Source organism: Podospora pseudopauciseta (genome assembly GCF_035222475.1).
Source record: "Podospora pseudopauciseta strain CBS 411.78 chromosome 5 map unlocalized CBS411.78m_5, whole genome shotgun sequence".
NCBI classification, from domain to species: Eukaryota; Fungi; Ascomycota; class Sordariomycetes; order Sordariales; family Podosporaceae; genus Podospora; species Podospora pseudopauciseta.
In genome coordinates this window covers 414,299-441,611 of record NW_026946665.1, presented here as the reverse complement: position 1 = coordinate 441,611, position 27,313 = coordinate 414,299, and the positions used below count along the sequence as shown (strand labels likewise).

The 27,313-nt window shown below is 52.9% G+C and overlaps 8 protein-coding genes and 1 non-coding gene across 9 annotated transcripts; 2 read left to right on the top strand and 7 right to left on the bottom strand.

The window, feature by feature from the left end:
* Nucleotides 1-365: 365 nt before the first annotated feature.
* CHL1 (ATP-dependent DNA helicase chl1) lies at nt 366-3,042 on the bottom strand (the record flags this gene model as incomplete). Its single annotated transcript, XM_062913246.1, has 3 exons — nt 366-1,622; nt 1,674-2,390; nt 2,440-3,042. 3 exons carry the CDS (start codon nt 3,040-3,042, stop codon nt 366-368), a joined length of 2,577 nt encoding a protein of 858 aa, XP_062764725.1.
* A 313-nt stretch (nt 3,043-3,355) lies between these two features.
* CDC7 (Cell division control protein 7) lies at nt 3,356-5,260 on the bottom strand. The gene is made up of 2 exons (XM_062913247.1): nt 4,716-5,260; nt 3,356-4,652 (listed from the first exon to the last, which is right to left on the bottom strand). The coding sequence occupies exons 1-2, from the start codon at nt 5,047-5,049 to the stop codon at nt 3,508-3,510; spliced, it is 1,479 nt and encodes a 492-aa protein (XP_062764724.1). The 5' UTR covers nt 5,050-5,260; the 3' UTR covers nt 3,356-3,507.
* A 68-nt stretch (nt 5,261-5,328) lies between these two features.
* Nucleotides 5,329-9,811, top strand: cnd1 (condensin complex non-SMC subunit Cnd1). Its single transcript, XM_062913248.1, has 3 exons — nt 5,329-6,561; nt 6,611-9,420; nt 9,482-9,811. Exons 1-3 carry the CDS (start codon nt 5,655-5,657, stop codon nt 9,650-9,652), a joined length of 3,888 nt encoding a protein of 1,295 aa, XP_062764723.1. The 5' UTR covers nt 5,329-5,654; the 3' UTR covers nt 9,653-9,811.
* A 366-nt stretch (nt 9,812-10,177) lies between these two features.
* Nucleotides 10,178-10,264, bottom strand: QC763_0074020. The gene has a single exon. It is a non-coding gene; the product is annotated as a tRNA-Lys (tRNA).
* Nucleotides 10,265-10,336: 72 nt separating this feature from the next.
* On the bottom strand, nt 10,337-11,544 carry QC763_506560 (uncharacterized protein; the record flags this gene model as incomplete). The annotated part of the gene is made up of 4 exons (XM_062913249.1): nt 10,337-10,646; nt 10,712-10,864; nt 10,930-11,039; nt 11,494-11,544. 4 exons carry the CDS (start codon nt 11,542-11,544, stop codon nt 10,598-10,600), a joined length of 363 nt encoding a protein of 120 aa, XP_062764722.1. The 3' UTR covers nt 10,337-10,597.
* Nucleotides 11,545-12,226: 682 nt separating this feature from the next.
* fcp1 (CTD phosphatase Fcp1) lies at nt 12,227-14,725 on the bottom strand (the record flags this gene model as incomplete). The annotated part of the gene is made up of 1 exon (XM_062913250.1): nt 12,227-14,725. One exon carries the CDS (start codon nt 14,723-14,725, stop codon nt 12,227-12,229), a length of 2,499 nt encoding a protein of 832 aa, XP_062764721.1.
* A 1,936-nt stretch (nt 14,726-16,661) lies between these two features.
* Nucleotides 16,662-23,066, bottom strand: ATG26 (Sterol 3-beta-glucosyltransferase). The gene is given in 6 exon segments (XM_062913251.1): nt 16,662-17,691; nt 17,754-20,492; nt 20,552-20,989; nt 21,042-21,139; nt 21,208-22,915; nt 22,924-23,066. Coding segments are annotated over 5 exon segments (4,620 nt in total). The 5' UTR covers nt 22,208-22,915; nt 22,924-23,066; the 3' UTR covers nt 16,662-17,346.
* Nucleotides 23,067-23,349: 283 nt separating this feature from the next.
* QC763_506590 (uncharacterized protein) lies at nt 23,350-25,398 on the bottom strand. The gene is made up of 2 exons (XM_062913252.1): nt 24,644-25,398; nt 23,350-24,586 (listed from the first exon to the last, which is right to left on the bottom strand). Exons 1-2 carry the CDS (start codon nt 25,179-25,181, stop codon nt 23,559-23,561), a joined length of 1,566 nt encoding a protein of 521 aa, XP_062764719.1. The 5' UTR covers nt 25,182-25,398; the 3' UTR covers nt 23,350-23,558.
* A 238-nt stretch (nt 25,399-25,636) lies between these two features.
* On the top strand, nt 25,637-27,085 carry QC763_506600 (uncharacterized protein; the record flags this gene model as incomplete). The annotated part of the gene is made up of 1 exon (XM_062913253.1): nt 25,637-27,085. The coding sequence occupies one exon, from the start codon at nt 25,637-25,639 to the stop codon at nt 27,083-27,085; it is 1,449 nt and encodes a 482-aa protein (XP_062764718.1).
* Nucleotides 27,086-27,313: the final 228 nt, after the last annotated feature.

Sequence of the window (27,313 nt, the reverse complement as noted above, 5' to 3'; positions counted from 1 at the left end):
AGAGTAAAAGGGAGAAACAGGACAGAAGCCAGAGTGAGTAGCAGTTAAGGTCTCATGTTCAAGGTCCGACAAGCCGAAAGATGCATTCCGACCTAACCCTGTTGACATTTCGTTCGGTGAGGACGGAGTGACTGCGATCTCGTTCGAGCTGCAGCTGTAGGATTCCCCTGTGGCTGTATTTAGTTGTGAGGCTTTAATGCCAAGTCCCACATCAACACTGCCAACCACTCAAAGCTCACTATTCATCCGAGTCACGGACGAGCCATCAGGCAAACAACTAACCGCATAAATACGTTTCAGAGACTACAGCTGAGCTGAACAGACACTCCGGCAGGCAAACATGACGTGTGTAGCCCCATCCCAGCTCAAGCCTTTCCCCTGAAAAAAGCCCCCAACCCTCCCATCAACCCCGCCACCCCTCTGTTATCCATCCCCTCCCCTTTCATCCCATTCCTAATCCACCCCGGTAACTTGCCCCTCACCCTCTCCATCCCATATCTCCGATCAACAAGCACAATCCCGCTCCAATCCCCCCTATGCCTCACAGCTCGTCCAATACTCTGATTCACCGCCCTCATGGCCGCATTTTCGTAAAATTCCCTGGCTTCCACCTTCGCCTCTTCCTTGCTTCCTCCTCTAGCAACACACGTGCTCTCCAAATACTCAATCCTAGCCTTCCACTCGGGCGAGTGTAAATTCGGATACGGCAACCCAACAATCAACACCAACCGACACAGCGCATCAGAGAAATTGATCCCCTCTGATAACCTCCCCCCAATAACGGAAAACAGCACCGCCCCTCTGTGCGGTCTATCCGGGGCATCGACAGCGGTAGAATACCGACCCAAAATATCATCCGTCGAAGAAGCACCCCCACCCGTCGACGACGACATATCCCGAAAAAGCGGTTTCTTCGCCTCCAACCTCTCCCAAATGGACTTCCCTCCCCCATCCCCCTCCCCCTGCTGCCAAACACCCACCACCTCATCTAGATACCCATAGCTAGGAAAGAAAACCACCACCCCATCCGGCGCCACAGAACAAATATTCAACAGCACCAACCCCAAGTTCTTGATCATGGTCTTGTCCGACCTCTTCCCAAAGCTAAACTCAAACGTGTCCAACCCGCCAGGCTTGTACGACGCCAGAGTGTGCACAAACAAGTTTGTTTCGGGTATGACATGCCCACAGCTCAGGGTGGTCAGCTTACCACCCGGCAGCTCGGGGAATAAGTGGGCTTTGTAGTCTTCAAACGGGGACATGGTGCCGCCGGCTAAGATAACCGCTCTGGCGGACGAGGCGATGGACGAGAAGGCGTGCGTGGGGGAGAGCAACAAGTAAGAAAGCTTGATGTCGGGGTTGTCGCCTGGAAGCTTTTCATAAAAGATTCGACCTTCGGTGCTGAGGTTTGTGAGCGCCGCTAGGAAGGACACCAAGGTGTGGAGGACGGGGGTGGACGATTTTGGTGAGCTGTCTTGGGAGTCCTCGGCATGAGCGATGTAGCTTTCGACTTTGTAGGCGAGTTTGGAATCTTGAATGTATTTCATTAGGGTGTAGAGGTTGATTTGGTCGGCGCCGCGGCTTTTCAGGAGCGAGTTTGGGTCGGCGATTCCTTGGTCGCCCTGGGACAGAGGTCAGTTTCAGACTCAGAAGTTTGCGGAAAAAGGACCTACCTTGACCTGCAACTGCGTTTCCAACCAGTCCTTGAGGGATTCCACCACCTTGCCTATCTGGGCCACCATGACTCTGTTCTCGCCTTTCAACTTCTTGCCAAACCTCTTGACGTAAACACCCAACATTTGCCTGCCTCTCCTTAGCTCGCTCAGCCGGATATCGGCGGCATACACATTCGCCACAGCGTCCATGATATTGTGGGCTTCATCAATAATCACCACACTCCCTTCCAGCTCGATCCCCAGCGCCTCTCTTGCGTTCTTCTGCAGCAGCAGCGGATACGGCAGAGTGATAATCTCAGCACCTGGTATGGCGGTCCGAGATGCATAGTAAGGGCAAACCTGCAGCTGTTTCCCTATCCTGTACATGTCCTCGATATCTGGCACCGTGGCCAAGGTGGTATCCCTGAACTGGTGGGTTTGCTTTAAATTTTCCGTGTTGGGCATAAACGCGCATTTCTCTTTGGATTTTGACTGCTGAAGCTCTGTGCACCGGTCGTTGATTGCTGAAACAGAACCCAGACGGGCAACAGTTGGGTTGATGCACAGCTTTTGCCGAGAAGATAGTGTGATTTCTTTGACTGTTTCTTTCGTCTCTTCTTTTCCATCTTTCTCGAGTATTTCTACCGGCAGCGATGGTGGAAACTCCGGCCGCCGTAACTCAGAAATAAACTGCGTCAGCTGTGAATGCGTCCTCGACGTGTAATAGATCTGCCACTCGTTAGAATATAGTTTGCACTAAGCCCCCAGCAACCATGAAACTCACCTTTATCCCCTCCCCATCTCCCTCGTCCCCATCCCTTTCCTCCTCCTCTTTCTTCCACCCCCCCAGTCCAACCTTAACCATCATCTCTCTCGTCTCCCTACTCAGCCCCTCTTCATCCCTCTCATCCTCACCACCCCCCACCACCACCAAAAACTCCTCCTCCTCATCCACCTCTTTCCTCCCCCCCATCTGCCCCTCCTCAACCCTAACCCGTTTTCTCTCCCTCCCCCTCTCCTCCAACTCTTTTTCCTTCCTCCTCAACCTCTCCAACCTCTCCTCCCGCTCCTCCCACTTCCCCACCAACTCCTCCCTCTTCCTTCTCAGCGCAGTCTCAACCATCCACTCCGGCTCCCCCACCATCTGCCTCTTCGTCTCATCCAACCCAGCATCAAACCCCTTCCTCTTGTGGTTCCTCAACCAGGTGATCGCAGAGCAGATAAGCGAAAGCGACTTCCCTGTACCAGTAGGCGATTCCAAAATCCCGACCTGGCCGTTGCCTCTCTCCAGAACATCATAGACCGTGCGCATGAACTCTAGCTGGACAGGGTAGGGGGTGTAAGGGTGGTGGAAATCGATCGGTTCTTCACTGGTGGGCGCGGCCATTTGCTGTGGTGATGATGGTGGTGTTGGGGCAGAAATTTGGTCTTGCTCGATTTTATTCGAGAATTAAGGGTATTGAAACCGTAAGTGAAATGGATAAGTTAAAGTCGATCAAGCCAAAAACAAAACTTCGTCAGATTTGATGACGGACATGCAACTGCTGAGATGAAACCGTGGTCGAGCAAATGAGGAAAGAATGGCACAAGCTCAAGTCGCAGCGCCGTCACGTGAGTGGCCGCCAGGTCAACAAACAAACCCAAAAAAGGGGCGGTTCAGGGGACTTGCACAAAACATGAAAAGGACAACCAACACAATTACATCGCTCATATTTATCATGTGGTATTATGACCCATTAACTCCATCAATGCCCCCATCGCCCGGCAAACTCCCCCCGCCATGAATATGTGTATATATATACAATAAAAACTTCACCCCTTCCTTGCTCCGTTCACCATGCACCTCAACGCCTCATGCAATGCTTGCTCGGACCTGCAAAATGTCCATCTCGTCGTCATCTCCCGCCCTCTCGCTAGAAGACAGCATCCCTACTTGCAAAAACTCGTGCTCCAGCGCCTCCTCGGCACTGATGCGGTGTCGTGGGTCCAGGTCCAGGCATCTCTTCAAAAACTCGACAGCCAACTTCTCATCAGCAGGCAATGTCTTCTCCGAGTCGCTGCGACATGTGCTCCACAGGATAATCCTCTCAAAACTAAAACCTCCCGATCCAATTGTTGGGATTGTAGTCTCGAATGCACATCCGTGCAGCTTTCCCGCCTCCTTCATCTTCTCTCGGCCAAAAATGGTCGCTATCTCAATCATAGCCTCGACATCGTCTGCAGAATTGAAGAAAGGGAAGCGCTTCGACAGGATAGTCAACAGAATAACACCAACACTCCAGATGTCAATCTTGGTGGTTTGTTCAGTACACTTGAACAAGACTTCTGGCGCGCGGAAACCACGGGTGCCGGCACGGTTGGCGCGTCTAGACGGCCGGGTGTCCTGCTTGGGATAGCCACCAATGGTCGCCTTGGGATTGTGGTTTGCAAGCCGAGCTTTGCGAGTCTGATAGTCATCGTGGCAAAGACATGGCTTGCACTCTGACCCCTCGCGCTCAGCCAGACCAAAATCGACCAGTACACCCCTTCGTGATTCAGGGTCGTAGAGAAAGTTGGTCGGCTTGATGTCGCGATGAAGGATGTGTTGCCTGTGTACGCTGGCAAGGGCGGTGAAGAGCGATCGGAGGTAGATGGCGATATCAGGGACGGTCATTTTCCTGAAATAGTCCCGGAAATCGGCATGCCTAAAGTATGGGAGGATGGCAACGACTTGGTCGGTGGCGCGAAAAGCTGTGATCAAGGGACAAACATTTTCGCAGTCTCGGAGGTCGTGGAGAAGCTCGAGTTCGTTGAGGATGCGGGTGGGGGAAGAGGTCACGTAAATCTTCTTGATGGCGACGTATTTCGGTTTGCGACGTCGTGAAGGCTGGTGGTGGCCGCTGCTGTAGCTCTTCAGTGGTGGTGGTGTCCACTTGTCGCTGTCTCTGTCAAAGTCCCACGAGTTATCGTATCGGTCGTATGCCAGGTCTTCGGCTTTGTAGACGGTTGAAAAGGTTCCTATGTTACCAAAGTCTGTCAGTTGGCTGGTCCAATGTCTCAACTTGAACAAGCTTGACGCACCCTCTCCGATCCTCTTGATCAACCTGTATTTCGACCTGAAGCCAGGGAAGCTGTCCTGCAACTTGTCCATGTCGTACTGGATATTGCTGTCGACGGCCATGTCGTCGTCGGAACTCTCTGTATATTCTGACTCTGGTTCCTCCTGCTCCTCCTGCTCTTCCTGTTCTTGTTCCTCTACCTGCTCAGCCTCGTGGCCGCGCTCTGTCTCCCCATCATCGACCTCTTCGTCTTGGAAGTCGTGTTCGTTCATCTCGGTATCCCCAGTCGACGGGACGTCATCATGGATGCGAAAAGACTCCTCTCGAGAGCGCCGTGGGGGCGCAACGGTCGCCATTGTCGCTAACAGCTGTAGTCCACCACAGTTGACCCAATTCGAACAATCAAAGACAATGCATGAGCTGGGAATATGTACCGTTAATAGACCAACTAAGAGACAAAACTAATTGGCGTGTTTTAAATGGAAAGAGACAAAGGTACCTGCCATGCAATTGGTTCTGTGTCAGAATCAATGACAGGGCTGGGGTGGAGGGGCAGAGCACAGACCAAGACGCGAGCTTCTGCAGCGAGGACGCGACAGAAGGGAACCCACCAAAGTCAACAAACAATTGGGGCAGTTGCCAGGGGATCCCCACACCGGAAAATCGACAAATCGCAAACGAGGGGGGAAACTGCTGCTGTGTTGTGTTGTGTTGTGTTGCGCCCAGACTTGGACTTGACTTTTTGCGACAGCGACGACACCCGACGACAGAGCACCGAGAGCGCCTGCTGGCCGCCAGACGACAACAGCGACGACGGAAACGATAGCTTTTACGAATTAACGACCTGTCAGCGAAAGAACATCATCCTGTTCCTGTACTCTGCTATTGCGACCCGATCATCACCACCACCACAACATAACCCCGCGCACCGCGATACTTCTCCTATCCGCCGTTGTCCACCATGGACAGCGTCAGCTTCGATATCAACGATGCGCTCAAGCATTACATGAGCGATCCAGCGGCCATTCCAACCCCCGAGGCCGACAGCGCGCTGGTTGACTGCGAAAATGACCCCGAGTCCCTCTCGGACAATGCCATCATCAACGGGGTGCTAAATCCCATTGTGGATGCCGTCGCCGAGAACCCAGATGCCATCACCAGAAGCAGCATCTTCGATTCATTACAGTTCCTACTAAAGTGTGCACCCATTTCCCCTGTTTCTTCTTCGCTTGTTCCCAACAACTCCTTCTCCTCTTCGATGATGGCAGGAACGCCTCCTTCCAAGGAGCCCCGTCCACCAGATCCCGGTGCGCCAGCTTGTCGTATGAAAGAACCTGTTTCTGAACTGTTTAAACTATCCAGGTACACATCCTATCTCTCCGCCCATGCTCTGAGCAAGATATTTGACTTGATCACCTCCGGCATGGCCACCGAGGCCGATGTCATCCACCATGACCTCGAATCTGACGAACAGGAACTCATCGCCCACCACAAGATGCTTCTCGAGATGTACGGCTTTCTTCTTCAGTGGACGATCGCCGCCGTCGAGACCAAGGCGGCGGAAAAGTCCTCCACCAACATGCCAGCACGCCGAGGCAAGCCAAAAGGCAGGAAGGAGGTCGGCAAGGACGGCAGCTGGGACTCTTCGACACAGCTCGAGATTGCCCTCAACACCATGTGTAAGGTTCTTCGGTTAAAGTTGGGCAAGATCTTTCTCACAACCTCGGAGCGCGACACCTTCATCTCCCTGCTAACCCGCCCGGTTTATATGATACTCGAGAGCGAGCAGCGGGTTAAAAATACCAGCATCCGAATGCACACCTTCAAGGTGCTGTGTGTGGCCGTCAAGCATCACGGGCATGCTTATGGTGAGTTTGTTGATGACGGTGCGTGCAAGTCCATTTCTGACCGTGATAGCCGCCCAAATCTCCATTGTACAAAATCTCACATATTTCGAGCATCTCTCGGAGCCCATGGCCGAGCTGCTCCACATCCTGGCCGAACAATACGACTACCCACAGCTGGCAGATGAGATTCTGAGAGAGTTGAGCAACAAGGAGTTCAACAGCAATGACAACAAGGGACCAAAATCTGTTTCGACCTTCATGGTCAAGCTGTCCGAGCTGGCCCCCAGACTGATCATTAAGCAAGTCACTCTGTTGGCCAAGCAGCTCGACAGTGAATCGCACACCCTCCGTAGCGCCCTCATCGAAGTGTTTGGAAACATGCTTGTCTACCTCAGCAAGTCGGATGAAAGAGGAGAGAACCACAAGTCACAGATGAATGCCTTTTTCGATGTGTTGGAGGAAAGATTCTTGGATATTAACCCCTACTGCCGTTGCAGGACGATGCAAGTCTATCTCAAGATTTGTGAGCTGGAGCAAAAGTTTCCCAAGAGGAGACAAAAAGCCGCCGAGTTGGCCTGCCAGAGTTTGGAGGACAAGAGTAGTCACGTCAGGAGGAACGCCATCAAGTTGCTGGGCGCGCTGATTAGGACACATCCCTTCACCGCGCTTCATGGTGCACAGCTCGCGAGAAAGGATTGGCAGGAACGGTTGGACAAGGTGGATGCCGAGCTTGATGCTCTGAAGCCTCCGGTTGATGCGCCAGGCCTTGACGGGAACGCCAACACCACCGTGGATGCCGGACTGCTCGACGATGCCACCCAGATTGACGCGACACAGCTCGACCCATCACAAAAGTCGCCTGCCGAAATGACCGAGGAGGAAAAGGTGGCCGCCATTCGCAAAGCCCAAGAAGAGGCTGCCACATCAGAGGCTATCGAGAAGCTCACTCTCACCAAGAGATACTACAGCGAGGCGCTCAAGTTTATCGATGTTCTTCACGAGGCCACCACCACCGTTTGCCAGCTTCTTGGCTCCAAGAACAAGAGCGAGGTCATTGAGGCCATGGACTTCTTCGAGATTGGCGATGCCTACAATATCGAGCAGAACAAGGTTGGCATCCGGCGCATGCTGAGACTGATCTGGACCAAGGGCAACAGCGACGAGGGCAAGGGTGTGCAGACTCACCTCATCGAGTGCTACAAGCGTCTCTTCTTTGAGGCGCCCGACAGCTTCAGCCCCAACGATGCGGCCAACTACATTGCCCGCAACATGATCAGTCTGACTTTTGGTGCTACTCCTGCTGAGCTCACCTCGCTTGAGCAGTTGCTGGCTACCATGATGAAGCAGGGCATGATTTCCGAGATTGTGATTGCCAAGCTCTGGCAGGTGTACGGTGTCCAGAAGAGGGAGATCTCGCGCAAGCAGAGAAGGGGCGCCATCATTGTGCTCGGTATGCTGGCCACTGCCAGCCCAGAGATTGTCGTGGGTGAGATGGAAACCATGTTGCGCACTGGTCTCGGGTCTCACGGCCGTGCCGACTTGCAGCTTGCCAAGTTTACTTGTGTTGCTCTTAGGCGTATCAACCCAAGTGGCCGCTCAGCCAAGGAGTCTGCCATCAAGTTCTCCAGGCTGTCTAACGACCATGCTGTTCTTGCCCGGCTGGCTGCCATCACCGAGGTTTCTACCGAGAGCAAGGAGTGGTATGGCGTTGCTGAGCAGGCTATTAATGCTATCTATGCTCTGTCAAGACATCCGGATGTGCTGTGCTCGGAGATTATCCGGCGCAAGACCAAGTCTGTTTTCTCGTCGCAGGCGTCCAGGCCAACATCGAGGGATGAATCGGTCCCTTTGTCAAGTGCGAGTCCACCGGCTACTCAGGATGGTGAGGAGGGTGATCCAACCCTTCTGGCTCCCCCGACACAAGCCCCTCCCGGGTCCAGCCAGCCACCACAATCCCCTTCCAAAAAACAAAACAAGGACAACACCGTCGCTCTTTCGCAGCTGTTGTTCATCGTTGGACATGTCGCCATCAAACAAATTGTACATCTTGAGCTGTGCGAGTTGGATTTCAAGCGCCGCAAGCAAGAAAAGGAAAAGTCCGCCGCCGCCGCCAAGGATGCTTCGACCCTCTCTGCCGGCACCACCACCTCGACCGGGCGCAAAGCAGCCGGCAACAAGCGGAAATCCGCCGCCGCCCCGGCACCAGAAGACGAAGGCGACGAGCTCGACCTCATCGGCGGCACGACAGAAGACGACTTTACCGAAGCGATGGCGCACATTCGCGAGCGTGAGCTCCTGTACGACGGACGGTCCTTGCTGGCCATCTTTGGCCCCATGGTCAGCGAGATCTGCGCCAACAACACCACGTACAAAGATCGCAACCTCCAGCAGGCGGCCACGCTGTGCCTAGCCAAGCTGATGTGCGTCTCGTCTGAGTACTGCGAGGCGAATCTCCCTCTGCTAATCACCATCATGGAGCGCTCCGCCGACGCGACGGTCCGGTCCAACGCTGTCATTGCGCTTGGGGACATGGCTGTGTGCTTTAATCATCTTATTGATGAGAATACTGATTTCTTGTATCGTCGTCTGGCGGATTCGGACGCGTCGGTCAAGAGGACTTGTCTCATGACGTTGACGTTTTTGATCCTGGCTGGCCAGGTCAAGGTCAAGGGCCAGCTGGGGGAGATGGCAAAGTGCCTGGAGGATGAGGACAAGAGGATTGCGGATCTGGCGAGGATGTTCTTTACCGAGCTGTCGACAAAGGACAATGCGGTTTATAACCACTTTGTGGACATGTTTTCGCTGCTGAGTGCCGATCAGAGGATTGATGAGGAGAGTTTCAGGAGGATAGTGAGGTTTTTGTTGGGGTTTGTTGAGAAGGTATGTTTTTTTTGGGAGGGGTGAGCATGAAGGGGTGATGATGCTAATGAGTAAAAAACAGGATAAACACGCCAAACAGCTGGCGGATAAACTTGCCGCGAGGCTGCCGAGGTGCGATACCGAGCGGCAGTGGAACGATGTTGCTTTTGCCCTGGGGCTGTTGCAGCATAAGAATGAGGAGATTGCCAAGGTGGTTTCCGAGGGCTTTAGGGTTGTTAAGGGGGCTGCGTAAAGGGGGGGGTGTTTGGTGTTGGATTGCGTGTTGTTGGTCAAAGTTAAAATACCAGAGCATCATGTTTGTTGTTTATATCACACTGAAGGAAGCTTTTATTTCTCGGGTATTTGAAACGTTTATGTCCAAGTTCTATCGTAGGTGGGTGACTGACGGCGCTGATGGTGTTCATGTTCTGCTCATCACCCCCTATCAAGAACACTTTTCTGTTTGGGTTACAGTACCGAAACAGGTTCTCTTGAAGTTTTGTCACGTCTCTTAGGTGAACACAGGAAAATGACCGAGAGGACGAACGCAATATCCTCTGCAGACGATTTTGAGAAAACATGCCTGATGCTACGACTTTAGCCATCTTCTCTCATTGGGCGAGGTACTAAAAGTGCTGGCTAACACACTCTTCAAGTCGCAGCGATTGTGGGCAGCAAAACTTGAAGCATGGTAGATGTAACCACCACCAACACGGTTCAAAAATAACAGATGAAAAAGTCAAAAAAGAATATCGAATCAATCGTCCGACGGGAATTGAGCCCGACGTGGGGGTCGAACCCACAACCTTGAGATTTCGGAGTACTCCTTAAGAGTCTCACGCTCTACCGATTGAGCTAGCCGGGCGAGGCTATACCCATATTTGATGTTTGTTGCCTCTTTCCTACGTCATATCAAAAGAGTTTGTGTGGTTGTGGAGTGTGGTATGTGTGTGGTGGGTTGGAATGCCCTGGTTGAATGACTCGAGTCCTCAAACCCCAAGCTTGAGCGTGGCTCAGAGCTTACACCCTGTCCACCACTACCCCTTGTTATGCTTGAACTTCAAGTCTGTAAGTGTCCCCTCTATTGTCTTCATCAAGTATATACACACCCTCTCAAACACAAGCATAAACTCTCTTTTTTTCTGTAATAGTCTAGGTATCCCTCCAACATCCATCCGCCCATCGTCAAGACTCCCATCTATTTCGTAACATGCTGAGGCACAGCCGCAAAGGTAGGCCGGACGTATCTACTCTCAATATTAGCACCCTTTTCCCACACATGGAAAAAAGAATAAAAAAAAAAAAGACATACCTATCAGAGTTGTAAACCTTAAAGTTCTCCCCCAACAGCTCCTTCTCCCTCGCCTGGTCAGCCAGGTGTCTGCGGACAAGGTCGCGGTCGCACTCGGCCTGGAGCATAGGGATGAGGTGGATACGCGCCCACATCTTTTCGCGGGCCATTTCACTGGGCGGAAATCATCAGTCTTTTGGGTTTCTTCGAAACAAGGGGCAAAAAAAGGTAAAAAATACTTCATCTCTCTGACACCCACAACAAGCTGGTACCAGCCGTAGACCATCAGGCCTGCCGAGGCGAGGATAAGGTTACGGGGACGGAAAAGGCCGTGGGCGGGGAGGTTGCGCTATAAAGCCAAAAACGTCAGCTCCAGGTCTTGATGTCCTGCGTTCTTCCTCCTCTTGATCCAGGCGCTTCCATGTTGCGTGCGAGCTTCGATGTCGTCAATGTAGTTTCGGCTTCCAGATGTACCCATGATTTGTCCCAACCAAAGTATTCCACCACCAGCTGTGTGCGTTCGTTATCTCTTGAATTCCCGCCGTGTCTCTCTCTGTCCTTCGGTCCTCACTGCAAAACAAAGTGCCGAACAGTCTTGCACCCGCCGCCGTCGCTTCCTTCTCTCCGCAGGCCTGATTGATCCCCTTCAAGAATATTTCTCCGTCGTCTACCCCTTCCCGCCACTCAATCCTATCCGCTGCCCCCCAATACCCATCCTAATCTCATCATCGACCTCGTTGTCCATCCATCGTTGTCGCCCTAACCCCTCACCCCCACCCCTCTGGAAGAGAAAAAACACCAACCTTGTACTGCACAGCCCCATACCCCCCAACAGGCGGCATATCCTGCGGCATCTTGGGCAATCTTTCTGTTTCTGTCCTCCCTATTCCACCTCGTCAACTGTTGCCCTCCTGCTCCTCTGGATTCATTCACTCGTCCTCGTACCTGAGTGTTTTCGCTTTCTTCGTCAATCGTAGGTGCCCGCCCAGCAAATCGTGTGTTACGGCGAGAGGACGGTTCTTGGGGGGCGAGCGAGGGTTGGTGTTGTCTGGGTAGTGTCTTCAATCGGCGATCAGGAAGGCTTCCCCCAGAGGTGCTTGGAATTGACGACAGCACCGGGTTCGGCGCACGGACCATTATTTGGTGGGGAGCCTCAGCAACAAAGATTACGTAACGCTTGGCATCGCAGATCTGCGCACGGACAAGCTCAGGATGGGCCAATTGCTCAAATGCCATTTCCAACATTCACTGTCAGAACACGAAAATCATCTCTGAAGAACCTAATAAAAGATAGATGGCTGTAAGGGGTATATTTCCTCCCGAAATTTACTCAAGACAACAAAGAACGAAAATTAATAAAAGAATCTCTGCCCAAAATGCATCAATGCAGCCACGACGCCCGCTTTGCCTGCTCACAAGAAACAACCTCCACCCCCCCCAACCCCCAAAACCAACCAACCCAAAACCCAACCGTAGAACCCCCGCCGAGAGTGGAAAATACCAAGTAAATAGCTATGTACAACAGAATCACCCCCTTCACGCGGAATTAAACTCCGCCTCCAGATCCGCCGCAAACTCAGCCTCAAGATCAGCCGCCAGAGCCTCCTCGTCAAGGTCAGTAAAGTTCTGCCCCTCCTCCTCCACCTTGTCCTCAACACCATCTTCATCCCCCGTCACCGCCGGTGTAGGCAAATCAGGCGCAGCCTCATACTGGTGCCTCAGCGAAGACCCCCTCGCGCTCTTCATCCTCCTCATTCTCTTCGCAGGGCTGTTCTCCTCACCTTCGTCATCGTTGTTCCCATCCTCTTCCCCATCACCGACATCATCCTCCAACTTCCTCTTTCGAGTCGCCGGACTGCCACTCCGACTCCGGCTCCTCTTCCGACTGGCGCTCGACTCCTCCGACGAGGAAGACGACTCCGACTCATCAGGAGGAGCAAAATCTTCGTCGTCCTCCTCGTCCTCCTCGTCCATATCCTCGTCGTCATCGTCATCGTCCGATCCAGACGCAAGGAACTCTGCCAATTCGTCCTCGGCCGACCCCCAGTTAAAGGTCTTCAGCCCGTCGATAGGCGACATTTGTCCTTCCTCCACCTCATCCGGCAGCAGTCCGTCTTCATCGTCGTCTGCGTCGTCGTCATCCTGGTCGTCACCTCGAGGGGGTAGCTGTATTTGCAGCTTATTCATCTTTTGCTGCGGGGTCCTGGGCGCGGTATTTCCCGTCTCAATGCCCCCCATATCTTCATCGTTGTCATCGGATGACTCTTCAGCTTGGCGAGCAGCTCCGACGTTATTAGCATCCTCCTTGAAGTACAGATATGGAGTCTCATCCACAGATGTCCACTCAGTAAAGCACTGCGCGAGCCACTCCAGACCGACAACCTTGATATGAGGGTACCGCCTGGCAGCATTGAGCTTGGCCGTTCCTGGCTGAGAAGTGTTTACAACAAGATGTGTCACTTCTTTGCTGACTGTCGACCTAAGCCTGGCGCCAAAGCTGGTGATTTGCTGCCCGATTTCTGACCGGTAAATATCCGTGTTTTGGGGCAAAACACCCGACAAGGCGATTTGATGCCCTCTAAGCACCTTGGCCTTGAGGTTGTTGAGTAGGTTCCCTACATCAGGCACATCCTCGCCAATGGTTCGCTTCGACTTCTTTTGATCGTAGCTAGCATAGTAAGCCTTGTGTAGTTGCGTGAGGTGTTTCTCCAAAAACTCGAGTTCCCTGTCGTCGTCCAGGAGGACCTTGTGTCGCTGTGGTGGTGGCGACGAAGATCGAGACGAAGCACTATCATCCGAGTGGCCCGTAGCCTTCTCCGCCTCCTCATCCTCCTTGTCCTGCTTCTCCTGAAGTAATTGTAGCGGTCGTTCATTAATCTGCTTCTCCAGCGCCGACTGCTGTTCCTCAAGCTGTTCCTTTGTCACCTCATCAGTATCCTTGCCTGTCGCGACAGCCTTGGCGTTCTTATCGGCCGGCTTCTCCGCCTTCTTGACACCATTCGTCGACGGCGCCGAGGTGAGCAAATCCTGTCTCTTTGGCAAAAAGCTCGCGTTGATATCGCCGATTCCCTTGAAGAACTCGTACGGGGTGACCTTGACGAGGTTGGGCCTGTTATGCGGCCAAACGTCGGATCTGTCATCGATAATCACCACCATGTTGGTGCTGACAGGGAATAAGCGCTGCAAACTCTTTGAGTACATGTTGCCGTTTTCGTCGCGACTAATAACTCGGTTGCCAAACAACTTCTTCTCCGGGTCGATAACACGCGCCACATTTTGCGCGTAGGCGCGAGTGCCCATGGTGTAGACATGCAGCTCGTACATGGTGGAAATCCGCTTCAGGAACCCCTCCAAGCCCGGGCGCATTTTGATGTAGTACCAACATTTCCTCACCACCGCGTGCGGCCCGTCATCCAGCTGAAACGTCTTGACATTCTTGACCGAGTCGTAATTTGGGTTCGTCGGGTCCTTCATCCACTCCCCCACCGTGGGATCAATGCAGGCCTGAATAACCGTCTGGTCCAGATCCACCACCAAACTGAGCTTGCGGCTCTCCAGCAATCTCTTCTGCAGCTCACGCTCCGATTTTTGGGCGTGGGTGCTGCTGACGGTGAGGTTCGTCTGGTCGTGCACCATGCTGATGGGGGCGCGCTCTGTGTCGCGCGTCTCGGCGGCCCAGTTGGCCTCGGTCATGTCCTTTCCGCAGATGGCGCAAAGTCCCTGGAACTGGATCTCGTGGGAACAGTCCTCGTCAATCAGCACGCAGGGCCCGTCCTGCTTGATGACCTGACCCTCCTTGATGCTCCAGGCGTTGAGGGTACCATCCGAGGGCGAGCTCCAGTCCGCGTAGGTGGTTTGCTCCTCCTCCCACGTCTCGCCGCGAATGGTGTCGCCGACTTCCTTGTACCATTTGAACGAGTACTCCATAAGCGCATCTTGCTTTTTGACCGTGTCGCCGGGGTTCTTGAGGAGGCGGACGATGGTGATGGGGTACCGCAGCCGGTTACCCAGCCGAATTGTTTTGGTTTTCCCCATTGTTTGGGGGTCGTGCGCGTGTTTGTTCTGAAAGGATTGGTTTTATGTTCGTGAGTCGATGAAAGGTAGTCGGCTGTCGAGTGTGTGATGGGTCAGCTTTTGTTACCTAGTTCGAGGGACTGTTGCTGCTCTAGTGGTTTTGAAGGAAAATCCTTACGAATGAAGCTTCCTGTCTCTACCCATCGCGCGATGACACGCGTGGAACAAGTATTGATGGATGGGTTCGTTGTGGTGAAGTTGGGAAGGAAGCAAACAACGGCCAAGTTTCCGCAACTTATGTCCTGGATCGCGACTCCTGTGAAAGCTCACAATCAGTTGCAGCAATCGAAGCTGCAGGTGGTGGGGAGCTATCGGTTCAAACAGGGCCTAGCGTCGTGCAGCTGAGATGGGTGGGTGGTCCAAGCTTCTAGAAGGATGCTGATTGGTCTGTCGCAATTCTGAGCAAGAGACGCTCGAGCCACTTTGCGCCGCCGGAGATATCAAAACGAGCAAGCCGAACGACAGAGGTGTGTCAACGGTATCTAAATCCGTAGACTTGTTGATGGATGTGTGGAAGTTCGACTGGCACCAAGCTATGCTCTTGTTGACAAATGTAGGGCTTGTGCAGCTTGTGTCGATATGTGTATAAAGTTGGGAGGCTGTGTAGCAAAAATAGATACCAGGTGATGTAATTGTGTAAAAAAAAAAAGTGATGGGAGTCGTCGTCGCAATGGAACCGGCCTTGGGGCCTTCCCCCAAGATTGGGCGGGATGGGCAGGCCCTTTTGTACCCTTTCCGGGGCTCCTCCGCTTCAAGGCCGCCTTTGGTTGGCCAGTTTCCACCACCACCTGCTGCTGCTCTCCCGGTTGCGGGGTCAGTTGTGGCTGGTGCTGTGGCTCAAACTCGGAAGAGATGCATTCCATCCACTCATCCACTGACTCGCTTTCTCCTTCATTGTCAATACATTCCTTTCTGCCGGCCATATTCCAACAGTTTGGACTGGCTATGATCTTGTGTGGTGTATATGTTCGGATCAGCTCTTCCACCTGCTCCAACGTGCGGCTCTAGCCTACCAGTCAAATACAGACCTTCTGGAAGCTCTCTTGATCCAATCCAAAGCCAAAGTGGCGTGACGCAATCAATCATCCACCTCCCGCATTCCCTGTCCGTGGTCTGTCATCATCCACCAAGGTCTCCTGACACAGTGACTCGACTGCTGCCTCTGAAGCTGCTCCTGAAACATGTCCCCCAGAGGCGAAAACATATCCATCACACCCTTGGTTCCCCCCCTCTGTGGATGAGATGTGAATAGTTGCAGTCCAACCGTGCAAACTATTCACAATAATTATCGCTATGCTTTCAGTTGGTCTTGCCGCGTGTTTTACTCCGTGCGCGTGGGCAAACATGGAAACCTATCTAATTCTAGCCGTCCCTTGACAAACCAAGGGTGGCTCTGCCCAGGAGCAAGAGAATCAATGAGTCTTTGTCTCTCCGCCCAGTCACAAGACTCTGCAGCCAAGGAAAGTTCCATCCCAGCCGTTTGGTATATCTGTCAGGTAGCAAACCGTTGTCAAAGACAATCAGGGTATTGAAAACTTGTCATCCACGTATCGGCCAGGTTCTTTGGTCTGTGTGAGGCCTTTCTTGTATGGATATATATCTGGCTTTTGAAACATCTGGAGCATCTCCGAGTGTCTTGACCTCTTCAATATAGTTGAAGGAATGAAATCTACAACTGGGAGCATTTCAAGAGCCCGGTCATGTCATTTTTCTACAGTTATACACCAAATCAACAAGATTCAGGCGGCTTCGAAAAGGTCTCCGTGTTTGCATGTCTGGCATCATGAACTGGAAATAGTCTAGGCGTTGCAGATTTTCATTCCCCTCTTATTTCTGAACCTAGAAAAACAAAACCAACATCTACATACATATACATATATCAGGTAAAGTCTTTTGCTGCATTTTACATTTTGTCTCAAAAGATTCTTTCGTAAGTTGTGTACATCACATATCCATTCTGCTCCAAAATACCACATTAAGCATCACTCAAACAAAACCCAACATTCACTCTGAAGAGATGTTTACAATTCATTACCTCCCACCACCCATATGTCCACTAATAGTACCTATAGGAAAGACTCGATAGCATTAAGAAGCCCTTTGCCCCTCTTACTTAAATATCCAGTCTCTCCCCCGTCGGCACCCTCTATCAAAGTTTGTATCTCCTATCTCTGTATCTGTTTCATCTCAACCGAGGGCAGGTGCTGTAAGCCCTGCTCTTGAAATCGTCTTGCCTCATTATGCTCCGATGTCGTTCATTATTTACCATTGCGCGTTGAAAAAAGGCATCATCTCCCCGTCGTAAAAGGAAAAAAAAAATAGGAAACCCAAAAACGCCCGGTTGCTAGCCCTCCCCCTCCTCTGTTTATCCAAACAACCACCTCCAAATCTGAACCTGTAAGAGGAAAAAAACAAAAAAAACAGTTAGTCATCTCAGGCCTCTTTGCCATGTAGGTAGGTACAAAAACTTTCACCAAGCCACAGGACGAATGTTATTGTCAAAGAAACAAGAGCTGTGCGTCAAACCAAGGAAAGAAACCATCGCAAAACATCAGATCCAAATCACCGCACAGACAGCACAATTAACTCACCCCCTTCCCCTTCACCGTCTCCACTCCAGCGCCCACCGCGCCCCCTACCACGGTATTACCCTGAGTCTTGTCGGCATTGTCGCCATGATAAGCTTGAAGGTCTCTGAGATCGGCTACCGTCTTCATGAGAGCCTCGGAACTCAAGTCTTCGACCGTGTCCGAGTCTCCCACAAAGGTCCAGCTCTCCTCCTCATCCTCGTTGTTGAGGTTGGCCTCCATCATGCTGACATTCTCACCTGTCCGAGCATGGTTCTTACCCATCTTGGACCGGATGAGATTGGTGGCATATTCCATGTCGCGGTAGATGCACTGGACCGCTGTGTCAACTCCATTTTCCTAAATTCCATTGTCAGTAACCATCGCGAGTGTATACATAGGGCAGTCGGTGTGAAACATACTTTTCGAATCTGCTCCCCCAACACCCTCGCCTTCACAATCATCCTCTCGCTGTGCGTAGCCTCCCACAGCGCCCTTGCAAAAGAATTCGCCCCCCACTTCTTGAGACAGATTCCCACTCCCAAGTCCTCAACCCGGCTTCCAAAGAAGAACTGGTCACCAAAAAATGGCCTGATAATCGTGGGAATGCCAGCCCGCAAACTGGCACCCGTAGTTCCGCTTCCCCCATGGTGAGCAGCAGCATCAATCTGCTTGAACAACCAGTCATGAGGTGCTGACTGGATCTGGAAGATCTCCTCCGGCAGCTGTGGCTCAACCTTGGCCTCTTCAGGACCAGGAACCTTTTCATCCCCCGAGCCAGGTAACCGGTCACTCCAGCCTTTGCTCAGAATGCATCTGACATCCGCCTTCTGCACAGCATCAATCACCTCTTGTGTCATCTTGGCCGGGTCAGGCACTATAATAGACCCAAAGCCAACGTACACAAGCTTTTTGCCGTCTGCCCGGGCCTTGTCGATGAAGTCGAGCAGCTCCTTGGACGGTTGCCACTTGTTCTCGTTGCCCTCGTCGAGAAACCAGTACCCGGTGACGCGGATCCAGTCACTAAAGTCAATGGGCGGTGGGACCACAAACGGAGAGAAGTTGTACAAGAACGGGACCTTGTTAATCTGCAGCTTGTCAAGTGTCGTGTTTGGCAACCCAAGCCAGACGTTGCGCCACCGGTTGATTTGACTGGCGGTGGTTTGCCAAAACACATTGTCAAACAGAGTGTAGGTCACGTAATTGTAGGCTCCTCCAAGCTTTTGTCCAGGCATGATGAAGGCGTGGGGGTAGGCGCGAGTGCGGGTCCACGGCATCGTGAAGGCGCGGAAGTATGGGATGCCAAGAGCCTCTGCGATGTGAATGCCAGCCATGGCACTGGGTGATTCGATCAAGAGGTCGCTGCCCTTGCACGCTTCCCAAGCCGTGACAAGAAGGTCGTCAAGCCAGCCACGCATCGTCGAGTTCGCCTCTTTGAGAAATGCCCAGGTGAAGGTGCCGTTCTGAATGCAGAGCCTCATCAGCTCGCTTGGGTCACCACCAACAGGGCAAAACTCAATCCCATGACTCTCGATCCAGTCTCGGAACTCGGCGTGAGTGCAAATCCTGGGACGATGGCCATCCTTCATCAGTCGTTTGCAAAGGGCAATATAGGGTTGAACATCTCCACGAGACCCAATCGTAAGACAAGTGATCTTCATGGACTTGCTGGGCTTAAAGTTGAGGATGGAAGCCTTGGGATCATCAAACAAAATGGTCGGCGCTTCAGAGACACAATGGGCGTCATGGGGCAGCTTGACCTCATGATGTGGAAACTCCTCGTTCCGGGCCTCCCGGAGTGCATCCCGCTCCGCCACAGCAGCCTGCGCATCTTCTGCATCCTCACTGTCCAACAGACCCGAATCACGAACATATCGGGTCGCCTCCAGGTTCTGCAGAACCGTGATGGTGCAGTCATCACGTATCTCGGCCCGGTTGAACTCGAAGAAGAGCTCTTCATGGCCACGGATCACCACCACTAAACCGGCGTAGCCAAACCGGAAGCCCTTCTCTTTATCGACATTTTCGATATCCTTGAGCGGAAGGACAAGCTTGGTGCGGGTGCCTGGCAGCAGGCTGCGGAAGCAAAAGTGACGATTACCGATGTAGATTTTGCCGTAGAGCGGAAGTACGCGCATCATGTGCGCATAGTAGGCAGCCTGGAGCTTCTCAGTCTTGGGCAGGGCAAAGTGTTCCCTGAACCGGGCTTCATGGGTGGCTCGCTCATCGGGGTTGTCTTCAGCATCTTCTTCATCGGTTCTTAAGCCGGCAGGCTCGTCATAGTGTTTCTTGCCGCCCTTCCACATACCTGATACCTTCTCAACATATCCCATAGACTCTGTTGCGAGGAGATTGCTCATCCTCCTGGACTGTCTATCCAGATAGCCCATGAGCGCACCAGCACCCTTGAAGGGGAAGGTCCCCACTGTGGCAGTGTTCTGCAGCGTTGGCATGGCCTGATTTCCCTCCGTTTCACCATTCTGAGCTGAAATCGATGGGGGCCGTGAGGCCTTGACTGTTCCTGGCGCCTCGGGCACGGCTGCCTCATTCCGCGCGCGGGGTGCTGAGGCCGACCTGTGGATGGCTGGGTTGTGAAAGACCTCACTCCCTCTAAGGATCTGGCTTGCCGAAGGGGCTTCGCTGCTTCCGGAGACGATCAGTCCAGACATGCTCGCTTGGCTGGGGTCCTCCATGCTTTGGACATAAGAATCACTGCCTTCTTGTCTCTCCATATCTTGATCGGTCCCACTCTCAGACAAATGGCGCCTGTGGAAGGAAGTCCGGCGTTCGCTAAAGCTTCGACGTGGGGACTTTCCGCGGATATCGTCGCGGCTGACATCAACACTTCGCCTGCTGAAAGGCCGAAACCCATCAAAACTAGTGCGGGGCCCGTCGAGACATGGGCGCGGGCTCGGTGAACGTTGTCCTGGCGAGATGGGCGACAGCGTGGTTTTGATGCTCTGGGTAATCTTGCCTCCACGGGTATTGAGTGATTTGAGCACTTGCTCACGACTGCCGCTCGTGCTGGTTCGCTTCGACTGTGCCTCCGAGGCAGGTTCATCGAGCTCATTCTGTCCTGGCGTTTGCGAGGAAGAACCCTCCACGAGCGTCTTGAGAACGTCAATGGCTTCTTCGCTAAAGCTGAAGAAGGAGAAGAAATACTGATGGTCATCATTGGTCAGTGTCTCGACATGACAGCACAAACAATCAGGAGGCATACCTCGTCGATGGCGTATGTCTCATCGTTGTCAATGACTCGTATCTTGCACGTTTCGGCGAAACCCAACATTTGGGTTTCTTCCACATCAAGAATGTTGGCGATGGGCAACGAGATCTTCACGCTGTCGCCATCGTTGTGTGATTTGAAGATCACCTTGCGCAGGCTCTTGACCCATTCCTTGGCACTAGACGAGCTGTCGGCTTTAAAGTAGTAGGTTCTCTTGTGGGTCACAATGGTGAAGTTGACACCTTCCTTGTCCTTGTCGGTGATCTCTGCGGATATGCCGTATCTGAGATCGACTTGGCCGCTGGGAAAGTATAGGTTTTGGGTGTCTCTGTAATACGACAGGACATCTCCCTTGAGCCTGAAGAAGTAGCGGTTGTACTTGGGGTTGTGCTTGCCACACTTGGCAAGATATCCAGATTTTGTCACCTCATTCTACGTATCATTAGCTTCGGGGGTGTTACTGACGAAACAGGACGAGTCTTACGGCTTTCTTGGGCAGGTATGCGTAAAAGGCAACGTGGCCGGCCGTGATATACATGTATCCTTGGAGTAATACATTTTGAAGGAGCCAGCATGGAAATTCTGCATGGTTTCTCCGTTAGTCAGTGCCCCAATTATTAATGTCCTCCTGTTGGATCCGTGTCACCCACCATTGATGACTTCTTCTGGGGTATCAAACTGGAAGATCTCCTGGAGCCTCTTGGCCAGTTCTGTTGGTCCTGTTTCGCCAGCTTCTGGCCTGTGTGCTTGTTCACCCGAGGGCCTCTCCAGATCGAAGCTTGGTCGTGCAGCCATTTGCGCGCGCGCCTCCAGCATCCGGCTCATAACCGGTGCTGTCTGTCGACTTTCGGTCCTGGTGATTTCGATCGTAGGCGTGACCTCAGAAGCTGGTTGAGAAGCAGAAGCTTCTTCGACTTTGTCATCCATCTCGCCCGGTTTTTCGGTCTCTGCGTCCTGTGGTTTCGGCGGCTTTAGGCTTGACTTGGCCCTGGAAGTCAACTTGGAAAGGCCAGGCACAGAGCGCAATAAACGGCTCTCGGATATCTTTCTACGATGCTTGCTTTCAGCCTTGTTCGAGGTGGCGCCATGTTTCCTCAACACTGTCGACTGAGCAAGATGGCTGCTCAAACTTTTGGAGGGCTTGTGGTGCAAGGCTTTGTGCCCAGCAATGGTCATGGCCATCGGATTTTCCCTTTCGACGTCGTTATCGTCTTCGTCCGAGCTCTGGCCTTCGAAGCGATCGCCAAAGTCGGCTTGGCTACCGGCTGCTGCTATCAGACCGAATATGCTCTGGTTCATGTTCATAAACATGCCGCCGCCATAGCCCTCGGGCCGCAGTACTTCCTCATCGCTATCAGCATGGTCGCCTTGTTGTTTCAGTGATTCGGGGAGCTCCATGGTGGGAGTGTGTTCGTCGTCATGGCGTTTCTTTTGGAGTTTTCGTGAAACGCGGCGCACTGTGCGCTCGTCGTGGCTGGCGGCATTCGGTGTTCTTACGGCCGATGATGGAGGGGGGTGGGCGAGGTGTTGTGACTTGGAGAGGGCGGCTGACTGGGAGCTCGTGGGGGCAGGAGAGGGAGCAGTTGTATTCTCTACTGGAGCAATTGGAACTGCAACGGCAGACGACGTTGACTGACTGGGAGTAGCCATGGTGGACGACTGCTACCGTCTAAGAGACGGGTAAAGCGAGGCTGTCGTAATGGAACCCTATGCACTTGTCTTTGTGCCGTGATGAACGAGGGTTCCGTACCGCAGCTGGCAGGAAGAGAGATTGGAAGAACCAGACGGTCGGATGCCTGGAGAAGAGGTGACACCGTTCTGCAGGCTGGCAGACAGCGGTCTAGGCTGGGGGATGGTGGATAGGTGGTTGATGGCAGGTGATGGCAGCGATACAAGCCAAGGGAGCCTAGCGCCGAACCGTAGGGCTTATCAGGTGGGGTTGGTCGGAGCTGGGGGATGAGGCAGCACGGCATCACCGGTCAATAAAGTCTGGATAGGTACAAGATGGAGTTGTGTTTCTAGGGGAGTACAGATGTGCGGTACGAGGTAAAAAAAAAAAAAGAAAAAAAAGAGGTTGGCCAGTGAGAGGGACCGCCGTTGTGTCGCTGGTCGCTGTGCTAAGGTAGGTGTCGGATGTTGACGGAGCACAGCGAGGCGGTCCGAGTTGATTGATGCACGCACTGAACGGTGATGACAGGGCGTCTGCTGCCAAGTGGGTGCCTTGACGGCATTGGGCTTAGCGGGTGCGCAGGGAATCCACAGCCGCCGCGACTTTGACCCGGGATCTTGTCAAATGCCGTTTTCCAAGGTTTCCGTGTTTTACGCAGTATCTCGCGGTTACTCAGGTGATGGCTTGAGCTACAGAGCTGTGGTTATGGCGACATGGCATCAGATGCTCCCCGATGCCAAATCCTCTCTCTTGATGGGTTGATATTCTTGTTCGGGTCCACCCAAGGCTGCCTTTGGATAGGTGGGTACCTGATGGTTGAAGATTGCGCTTATCTTATCGATAGGCAGCCCAGCGGTGGGACCGCATGACGCCAGCCCCAAGCCCATGTTCGCCTTTGTGTCTCCAAGAGATGGAGTCACATGCGAGACAGAGATTAGGAAAGTTTCCGATATTTAGAAGCTGGGCACGGGAAACTGGAAAGTCCCCCTATGGGTTTGAAATATCATTGACAGAATTCCCACACCCTGTATCTCGGCCGCGTCAGCATTGATTGCTCCGCCGCACATTGTGCATGAGCAGATGATGGGGCCAACAGCCATCGAGGCCGTTTCGGATGACATATGTTGGTAGCCCAGCATTGTATATATATAGTTATTCCAAGTTCTGCCTTCTCCTACTCCATGTCATACAAAAGTTTCTCATACAAAATACTACACATTACTCCCGTTGCATTGTACATGGTATCATCACGTCGCACGCCTCGTCTCACACTCTATGCCAACCAACCAGCCACACAACCCTTCAACCATTTCCTAAGATATCACAGAGAAGCTACATCCACAGGCACAGCTTGCCGCTGGCATTACCGCCGGCAACCCATTCCAATGTAGGGTGAAAATGCGCTACAGCCGGCACAGCCGTGATGCCATCGCCGTCCAGCTGTGCCAGTTGCTCTCCGTTCGCCGCATAAATGTCCACGAACCGGTTCATGTTGCCAATGGCGAACTTTTGAATCCCGTCAAATGGGCTCTTCTGCCACTGAGGCTTCAAGATGGTTACCCAGCGTCCAGTTTGATTGTTATGGGCAATCTTGTGCACTGGTTCCATCTGGTCGTCAAAAAGCTCGACGCCTGCTTTCCAGGAGCCCGCATCAGGGAAAGAGTAGATCTTGATGGTATCATCGTAGCTAGACGTCGCAATATGGCCGGCGCTGCTCCAGCTAGCATGTGAGACAGACAAGCGGGACTCATGCTCTCCCAGCAAGACGGGCTTCCGCATATCCCCCGTCCCTTGTATTTTCCGCAAGTCCCAGATCTTTAAAGTGCGGTCGAGCGATGCGGCAGCCACAAGGTGAGGCTGTAGAGGATGTAAAGAAAACCCTCCGATTTTATGATCCACGAGATGCCAGATCTCAGCATCCGCCGGCTTGGTCCGGATGTCATGGCGTCCAAGCTGACCATTTAGTGTCGAGAATACAATCGTGTTTGGGTCCGTCGACGGTATGTCCATTGCACTGATGGGAAGCTCCACGCCTGCATCGACCGGGGCAAAAACCTGAGTGGATACCCCCTTGTCCAAGTCGAGCTTGCGGATGGAAGAATCGTAAGAGGATGTGTAGACGGCATTGGCATCGACGGAGGAAAACTGAAAAGAGGTAATGGTGCGAGCGTGCGTCTTAAATGCTGATATCACGGGGTCAGAGTAACTTTCTTCGTCTTCGTCATCTTCGGTCTTGATCGGCTCTTGGGACGCATCGAAGATACCCATGGCCCCTTCCTTATCGCCAGCAAAGATGATCGGTTTGTCCTCTGTTGGATGGAAGCCCATTGAGTAGATGCGCTGCGGAACAATCTTAATGTCTGCTTCGTGTCAGTCAACCTGGAGTTGGGTGAGCCAATGCATCATGGACAACATACCGGCAACTGGCCATTTATCGTACATCTTGAGATTGCGCATGCGCAGTCTCAGCTCCTTGAGATTCTCATCTGAAGTCTCCTCGACATCGTCTTCGTCAAAGGTTTTGACACCAGGTTGGGCACCGCGAACTGACAAGCCCTTGAGCAGCCCGAGTCCGTCAACACCGCCTTCCCATTTGCGCCCCTCTACCGAAATGTCTCCTAGCTGCAAGTCTCCGTTGACTCGGAGCTTTTTGGCTTTCGCCTTCTCAGCCGCGGCCTCGACCTCGACCTCAAACTTGCGCTTGAGGGTGTCGTTGTCAGCGTCGACACCAGCTAAGCGCGTGCTTCTTCTTGTGGCGGGCTGATGGGCGACTTTGGTCGGTTCGCGTTTACGTGGCGTAGATTTTTTCGCCTTGGTTTTCGTGGGTGTCGCTTTCGAAGGGATGATCTTATCAGCCGTCGCTGATATCCCACTGAGGATCGCATTGTTCGCCGCAATGTTCTCCAAACGCTTCCGTTCAAAGGCACTGATGACGGGCTCCTTCTTAGGGGGCATTTTGTGTCGAGCTGAGAGCAATTAAATATCTCGAAACTAAAAGTCAAAGTCCAATGGAGGGTGTCAAGAGCTGCCAAAAACTAAGCAAGGGTGATCGAGGTTGGAGGTTCCTTGTGCCAAAGAGCAACCTGAAGGTGGACGAAGACAAGAGAAAGCAAAACGTGAACTGTCGCGTTGGCAGCTGAAAATCAATTAAGCCCGACGCGCTCGAGTCGCAAATGCAATCCAGTCGCGTAATCACGGGGCAAACCTGGTGGGGTTGGCTGCCCCACTCCCCTACAATGAACAGCAGACGCTAGTACTGTGAGAAGTCTAGCGCTCACAATTTGTCGACCCCGGCAGGCAATTCTTTTGGAAATTTTGGATAGCGCTGCCGCCGGTGCTGTGCGCAAAAGATTCTTGTGCCCTGCCCATCGAACAAAGACTGGACTCATAGTGCGCAACCAGTCTCCAAAATGTCAACAACACTTCTCCCATTTCTCTACCAGACCCGGACCCTGCAGAGGATATCTCGGCATGCCGCTCCAAATCCAGCATTGCGAGCCTTTGTGCACACCACAGCGGCGACAAACCTGCCCCTCAGACCGTCTTCATATATGCCCCCAAGGAGATCCTCCCGTCCAAGCAGAACAGGATCTTACAGGCGAGGCCCTGCTTCCGGTGGCCCGAAAAGAGAATCCATCCCCTTCGAGCTTCCAGAAGACTACGAGCGACCCCCTCCCAGAGAATTGAACCATCTTCTCACAGAGGCTGGAGATCGATCGACCATCACACCCACCGAGCGTGATGCCTTTAAGGCTATCTTTGAAGAAATTGCCGCCAAGCAGTCACCTTCGAGCCATCAAGACCCCTCGCTCCTCAAGCCTACGCAGCAGCGCTGGCCCAAGAGCGATGCGGCCTTGGATTTACCAGCCCAGCCGTCAGCTAGTGAGACAATCGACATCATCATGCAAGATGCCGCCGACGTCGAAGCGAGAAATACTAGACAGCTCCAACATCCCTACGGCAAGAGTCACCCCATGACACAAGCAGCCAACACCAATGACTGGAACAAAGCTCTCTTGCGCTTTCCACCGAGCCTCCGTGATGCTGCCCGCCGAGCCCTCAACATCACCGAAGCCGAGGAGCTCAAGAGCCCCGATGGGTATTCAGAAAGTGCCGCCTCCCGCGTTGGAGCTGACCCCGACATGGTGCTCAACCCACTCGGCAAGTCCGTTCAGCACGAAGCCCTCCGCCGTGCCGAGCGCGCGCGAGTCGAAGGGATGATGCAGGCCACAAGAACAGACTTTGAGCTGTGGGATATTTTAGAAAAGGAGGTCTTTCCAATGGTGGCCAGGTTTGGGTTGGACAAGCTGGAGCCATCCGTGTTGAAGACGAAGGGACGCAATGGCAAAAAAGCTGATACGGCTCCTCCTGCGGCCAACGCCGAGGAAAACGCACCAGGCAATGACCTATTTCCCCTGCACATCTACGGTCCACTGTACCCCCGCTATCTTCTAGCCGCCCTCCGTCTGTTCCACCAAAGATTTTCCCACCCATCACCGCTGGCCTTGAACATTTTACCGCGCGTCAAGGAGCTTGGGCCGGCAAGCTACGTTTTGGGAGCCAGCACGCCCTTTTACAACGAGCTGGTGAGGATTTTGTGGTATAGGTACGGCAATGCAGAAGGTGTGCTCAACATGTTTGAGGAGATGCGTATGGCCGGCATGGTATTTGACGCCGACTCACTCAAGGTGCTGAATGCCATCTCGTCGTGGGTCAGAGCAAGCGAGACGGGGAAGCAGGGTCCTTTTCTCAAGGAGTTGGTCTCGTTGCCCGAGTGGGAATATGGGATGCAGGCGAGGCTGAAGCATTGGGGAAATTCGATGCAAGATCAGCGAAAGTACTTGGCCAGTGCCATTTAGTTTCGACATCATATTCATTGGGGCGTGTATAAAACTGGACGCGGGATTCGTATCTGGATGGGAGCATAATGGACGGGCATTCTACACGGAGACTTGTGGCGCATTTGGATGGGAATAGCAACTGTATAACACGCTGTATTATTATGACAGGCATATCACATCACAGTCGATCTTGACTTTTGTTTCTCAGCAAGCATTACAACATTTTGCCACCTCTATTCTTGTTTT